The 6,443-nt window shown below is 39.1% G+C and overlaps 1 protein-coding gene across 1 annotated transcript; it reads right to left on the minus strand.

Annotated features, from left to right (window-relative positions):
• Positions 1–2,106: 2,106 nt before the first annotated feature.
• LOC109208628 (receptor-like kinase TMK3) lies at positions 2,107–6,219 on the minus strand. The gene is made up of 2 exons (XM_019371759.1): positions 3,391–6,219; positions 2,107–2,921 (listed from the first exon to the last, which is right to left on the minus strand). The coding sequence occupies exons 1-2, from the start codon at positions 5,747–5,749 to the stop codon at positions 2,413–2,415; spliced, it is 2,868 nt and encodes a 955-aa protein (XP_019227304.1). The 5' UTR covers positions 5,750–6,219; the 3' UTR covers positions 2,107–2,412.
• Between the last annotated feature and the right edge of the window lie 224 nt (positions 6,220–6,443).

Genomic DNA, 6,443 nt, shown 5'->3' on the forward strand with positions numbered 1-6,443 from the left:
CCACCGTCGGGATTCTAGAGTGATAATGTCCAAAAAAAATTGAACCCATTGGTCCAGGCTTTGAACTCGTGGCGGTTTCCATCATGTAGCTGAAACAAAGGAAACAGAAAATCAGCAAAAGCGGACAATGAGCCTTTCACGGAGAAAGGAAGCAGAAAATCAAAACTTACGAAAAAGGTTCCACGACTTGGGAAAGGCTGGAGTTGTGGCCAGGATGATGTCCCTAGTAGCAATAATGATGAACCGCTTCATCCATCCACGGTCGTTGTCGTCGTCTACGCTGTTGAGGAGAGCGTGGTGACCATGTTTGCTAAAATTTATTACTCTCCCACGAAAAATCTTGGGAGAGTAAAGATTCATTATATGTGCAAGAGTTGGGGTTTTTCCGGTCTTAGTGCACAACCGTTTTAGGCATGCCACTGTCCGTCATATAGATGGACCTAAGGTAAAGGGATACATATAGATATACATAAACCCATCCTTGGAGTACGCAACCCGCTTTACCATATCTGGGGTGAGGATTACAATATTGGGGCAGTTGCAATCCTCCTTCACAGTTAGGATACTGAAAGGGCGAGTGGAGGAGGGAAACCTGCGAACTTGCCAAAATCGGTGGCCTTGAGAAGTTGTAGAAGGAACTTTTTCTTGAAGGACGTTTGCAGTGCTGAGCTGAAGGGGTATGATGGTGCTAACAGTTGGAGGTTCAGACTCAACGTCGACCTTCTTGTCTTTGTTCTTCTTCGGGCCTCCACCGAAGATAAGACCGGTATTACCAAAGGAAGCACTGTATGAAGATATGATGGTAAGAGGTTTGTAAAAGAAAAAAGCTCTTGCTGAAAAAGTTGAAGGTGGTTAAAGGTTTCTAAGCAGATGCAGATAAGAAGAAAGACTTATGAAAGTTGTGGAAGTAAAGAAATAAAAATGATGAGTAGAGGGGAAGTTATAGACGGCAAAAATCGTGGCCATGATTACCTCGAAAATCGGAAAAAATATTTATTATATCGTGGGGAGACACGTGTTTGGGTTATTGACAGAGACTGTTCAGGAACTTTCCGGCAAAGCAACGAATCTTCACCCACTTCCCGGTAACACTGAGCTGCATCAGTGGAAAGTAGGGGTACTATTTGTATAGGGTAAAATTGATTGATAACAAGTGATCGAATAGTAAGATGACACGTGGAGTCGAAGATAGAAAAAAAGACGAGTCTGGAAACAATTTTTACCGAATGCGACGTGTGTGATCGGTACCGGATGGATTACGAAGGGAACGTAGTCGGCGGTAGAAGTTGAAAGATTTGTCATCGGACAACATTCAATGAGGGAATATTTGCTAGTGTTAAATGAGCAGCCGTTACAGAGAATATTTGCATTCAAGTCTTGCCGCTCCATATTCATCAATGACACTTTTATTCTCATTTATATATGAGCTTGATCATAGGATTTTGTTTTCCTAGGTAGAACTATAAAGAGTGGGGTTAACACCACTGTAAGGACACGAAACATTGTACACGCAAAAGCTATATTTTACTATTTTACTCTCATACTTCACTATTCAAACTCTCACTTTAACGGTTTTATCGTTGCTTTATCTTTACTACCCTTTTGCTCTCAGAAAGGCTGAGTTGCTTGTCTATAAACCACGTTACAAAATCAATTGTACCGTTTTACGGGTAAACAATTTCTTGTGTGTAATCATAAGAATCTTGGATGTCATACATCCAAACTCACAAAGAAATCTCAATCTTAGTGGTTGACTACCGGAACTTTCACCGTGTTGGTAAGGTTCATTCCCCGCCTTATAATTCCCTCTCCCATTTACCATTCCCACCCCCATAAAGTTAAAAAAGAAAAAAAGAACAGATTAACTTTAAATTTTAGCATATAAATTAAAATAGGAACAAAACAAGATAGTCTCCATACTATTGAAAGATATATCATACTTTTTCTCAAAGCAACAGTGATGAGGGAAAACATAAGGGTTAACATCTCAATGTCTTGCCATATTTAAGCTGACAGAAGAAGCCATATGGTCAGCTTCTTCAAATCAAACGACACTAAGGGCTATTTCAACATCAGTATTTTTCTCAGTCCAAAACTTCTGAAGCAGCAAATTAAAGCGTGCTAAATCTATAAAGTATGCAAAATTGTGGTACAAAATGCTCTAAAATTCTCATGCAGGTAAAAGATGAAAATATATAGTAACTGTGTGAGGAGCTCACCTGGTAATATTCTCCTTCATCACTATTCTATATCTACATCTCACAGAAGGAAAAGGCTGACACATTATGTATCCTGGCCTTTTAAATTTCTAATACATTCACATTGAAGAAAACAAATGAAAGAAAGTAAGTAGAATAGGATCAAAATCTTACAAGTTCTATCTACATCTACTACACAGAGAAGTCCCTTCTTTTATCTACCATCAGCTGATGTAAAGGACTCCGCAAATCCAGTTGGTCTTGCAGGGATACTACCCTTACTGTCCTCGAGGTCCACATAACTCAAGTCTTTTCCTTCCGATTCTTGCCATCCCTTCACCATTTGATTGAGGGGAAGACTGTAGTCGATACCACAATATTCCTCCGGATCATCCTCAAGAGGCTTCCATTTCTCAACAAGTGGGCTTAGTACATTCACGGCGTGTCCCATATCGGGCCGTTGGCCTGGTTCTCTTGCAGTGCAGTGACCAGCAAGTTCAGCTAAGGTTGAGATGCTCTCAATGATCTCCTCTTTAACATCCAGAGCTGGATCAATGGCTGCCATAAGCTTCTCTTTAGTGGATTTGATATTCCAGAACCATGCAACCAAGTACTGGCTTTCCTCGGTTCTATCCTCATCAAGTGCCATCATCCCAGTTAGCAACTCCATTAGCACAACACCGAAGCTAAAGACATCTGCTTTCGTGGTGATTTTACCCGTAACTGGATCAAATCAGCAGGTCATTTGAGTTAAGAAATGGGAATACCAAAATAATTCGCTATACTTCAGATTGAGTTAAGCAAACTCTAGGGGTCTATAAAAGTAAAGATTGTCATATAGACATGCCTTTTTGAAAAAAATCATACTTTCTTTCTCTTTGATAAAGTAAGCCTTCTTAAAAATCATCTCATCATTGAACACGGTCAAAGTACTGATTTTGATGCTGGCATTTCGCTTTATTCTGTTTTTTGGTGTTTCGGTGCAATGAGAAAAAAACAAAAATTATTGTTTATACATTTCATATGCAAATAATTAAAAGAGCTCAATGAGATGTCCTTAATTGAAGAAAGACAGAAATTCAAACCTAGGCTACATGAATAACTCGTCAAATAGTTACATACTAAGACCGAAAGCAGACAGTATTTCCTAACACTTCAAATAGCAATATAGAAAAAGAAAAAAATTGGTTACCTGCATATTCAGGTGCCAGATATCCAAACGTTCCGGCCAGCCTGGTGACCACAGATCCCTCTCCATCAGGAGCAAGTTTCACGAGTCCAAAGTCAGACACTTTTGCTCGGAAATCATCACCCAGCAATATATTTGAGGATTTGAGATCTCTGTGTATGAAGCTCTGATGAGCCAACGTGTGTAGATACTCCATCCCTCTAGCAACATCTAAGGCAATATTAAGCCTCTTCTTCCAAGAGAGAGGCTCCAATTTGAAGTTTTTCCAGTGGAAAAGATGCCTACTAAGAGCACCTTGTGGCATGTACTCATATACCAGAATTCTTTCATTACCTTCAACAGAGTATCCTAATAGAGATACTAAATGCCGATGTCGGACTTTTGAAAGAACAGCAATTTCAGATCGAAATTCATCCAAGGCTTTGTTGCTAATTATCCCAGCTTCCATTCTTTTGACAGCTATTTGTGTCCCGTCATCTAATTCTCCCTTATAAACCACGCCAAATCCACCACGCCCAAGTTCATTTTCTGGAGAAAAATTCTTAGTCACATTCCTAAGTACTTGAACCGCTATGAGCAAACTCCCAGCTTCAATCATATGGGATTCACCACTGTGTATGCTAGCAGAACCACTTGCATTCATCGTGGATAGACTTCCATTAGTGTGATTGGCAATTGCAATCTTGACTACATCATCAGTATCAGACGGATCTCTAGGATGAACCACAAGAGAAGTTGGAGCTTGATGCTTATCTTTACTCTTCTTACGGACATAAATGCACAACGGAACAGCAAGACAAACCAAAACTACAAAACCTGCAATAGGAACCACAACTATGGCTAACTTAAACTTGGAATCTTTCTTTTCTGGTGACTGCTCACCGGGTTTAACAATGACAGAGCTTGAACCATTGGGTTGTGAAGATGGTACAGACGAAGAGGGTGAAGTCGCAGGGGCCGTGCTGTTGTTTGGCGAAGGGTTTGCTCCAGAAGTACCAGAGGTCAGTTGCGGATTCCCATTTAAAACAAGTTTCAAAGGGGTGGTAAATTTTGGCAGAGGTGGGGAAATATTGTTATTACTCAAATCAAGGACAGACAAAGATTTCAAGCTAGTCCAAGTAGATGGAATAAAACCAGAAAGATTATTAGATCCAAGATAAATGTGAGTAACAGATTCAAGATTTGCAATTGAAGGACTCAAGGTACCAGAAAGATTAGACCTAGGCAAGTTTATGACACTAAGCTTTTGTTTATTGTCACAGCTTAATCCCCACCAATTTCCATCACAAGGATTATTACCAGACCATGATTCAACAAGCCTAGAAGGATAATTCACCCCATCAAGAAACTCTAAAAGTGCCATAACTTCTAAGGCACAAGTTGCCCCTTGTTTGGTTTGACAAAAAGGGTTGGATTGGAAACTAACATTAGTAGCCTTGAACTTAGGAACTGGACCCATAAAATGATTATTATTCAAATCAAGACTGTCTAATGGCATATTAGCTAAACTTTCAGGGATTAAACCAACAAGTTCATTGCTATTCACATTGAATTCCTTCAAATTTGTTAAATTACCAATCCCCTCTGGGATTTTACCTGAAAATTTGTTCCCATGAAGCCAAAGACTTGTGAGTGACACCATTGTTGTAACAACATCAATTGGACCACTCATTCCATTACCAGATTGATCATTTAACCAAAGCTTCTTGAACACTGCATCTTTGAAAGTGGTTGGAATAGGCCCTGAAAGCCTATTTGTGGACAGCAACAAAACCTCTAAAGAAGACATAGTTCCAAGAAATTCAGGCAAAGGACCAGTCAAACTACAGTTAATCATTGTCAAATTGAGCAACTGAGCTGAATCTTGCAATCCACTTGGTAATGACCAACCAGTAGTAGCATTCAGAGGATTACTATCTAAAGCCAAAACTTGTAGATTGACAAGTCCACTGAAAAAATCTGATGGGATTGTGTCAAATTGGTTGAAATCCAAGTAAGCAAACTTCAATTCAGACAAGCCACTAAAAGATGGCAACTTGCCACTAAATTGGTTCTTTTGCAAGCCCAAATTTGTGAGCTTTGACAACTGATTCAAGTTGTGTGGTAAAGGGCCTTTTAATCCCAAACCCATGACTTGAATCTGCTGAATTCTGGTACCAGCACACACAATATGTGGCCAAACTGGAGAACCACAGGGGTCTCCACCATTTTCAGGCCATTTCAAAAGCTCAGGATTTTCCAGTCCTTTTTTGAATTCATTGATAATAGCAAAGTCATTGGGGTCTGTTAAACTGAAAACAAGTGAAGCAAGAGCAAGAAACAGTGTCACAACAAGCTCCATACATGATCCACAAAGCACCATTGGACATGCATTTAAACAGAACCAAAGAAAGCTACTGTAACATGTGCCACCTAATGCTCAAATCTTGAGACAAGGAGAAAAGAGAGTGTCATAATTGGAGTGAGAAAAAGCACAATGCTTGTGCTACTATTATGGTGGTGTTCTTGCTGACAATCACAGTGGTTTTAATTTTTAGAGTGTATTCCAAAATAAAATTAGTAAATAGAGAAAAAAAAAAGAATAGAAAAGAAAATGAAGAATCTGTTGTTTGAAGATTTAGGAGCAAGAAATGACCATAAAAAGTGGATCTTTCATGAGAAATGCTTATCCAAGAAAATACATGTATAATGAATGTCTCTTTAGAAGGAGAGCTTGGTGAGGTCAAAGGTAAAAACAGTCACTTGCAGAAATATAACATGCAAGGTAAGGTTATGTACAATAAACTTTTATGATCTGGCCACTCCACGAACTCTGCGCATAACGGAAGCTTAGTGCACCGGGCTGCCGTTTTTTATGAATGTCTGTTTAGAGGAAAATTAAATTTGTCTTGGATATTTCTTTGTATTATGAAGGGAAGTGCTGGTAGGGGTATTATAGTCTTTATGACAAGCATACACCCGTAATTATATTTAATTACATCTAAGTTTCCATATGGACCTGGCTGGTATGGTTGATTGTGGAAAGTAATACCAAGTCTTTTTATTATTATTTTTAT

Source organism: Nicotiana attenuata, unplaced genomic scaffold (assembly GCF_001879085.1).
Source record: "Nicotiana attenuata strain UT unplaced genomic scaffold, NIATTr2, whole genome shotgun sequence".
Taxonomy (NCBI): Eukaryota; Viridiplantae; Streptophyta; class Magnoliopsida; order Solanales; family Solanaceae; genus Nicotiana; species Nicotiana attenuata.

Excerpts from the sequence above, each read along its gene's own strand:
- LOC109208628 (XM_019371759.1), bottom strand. The coding sequence starts at position 5,749 with ATGGTGCTTTGTGGATCATGTATGGAGCTTGTTGTGACACTGTTTCTT. Across the intron at positions 2,922-3,390 it reads TCTGGCACCTGAATATGCAG|TTACGGGTAAAATCACCACG; the intron begins GTAACCAATTTT and ends GATTTGATCCAG.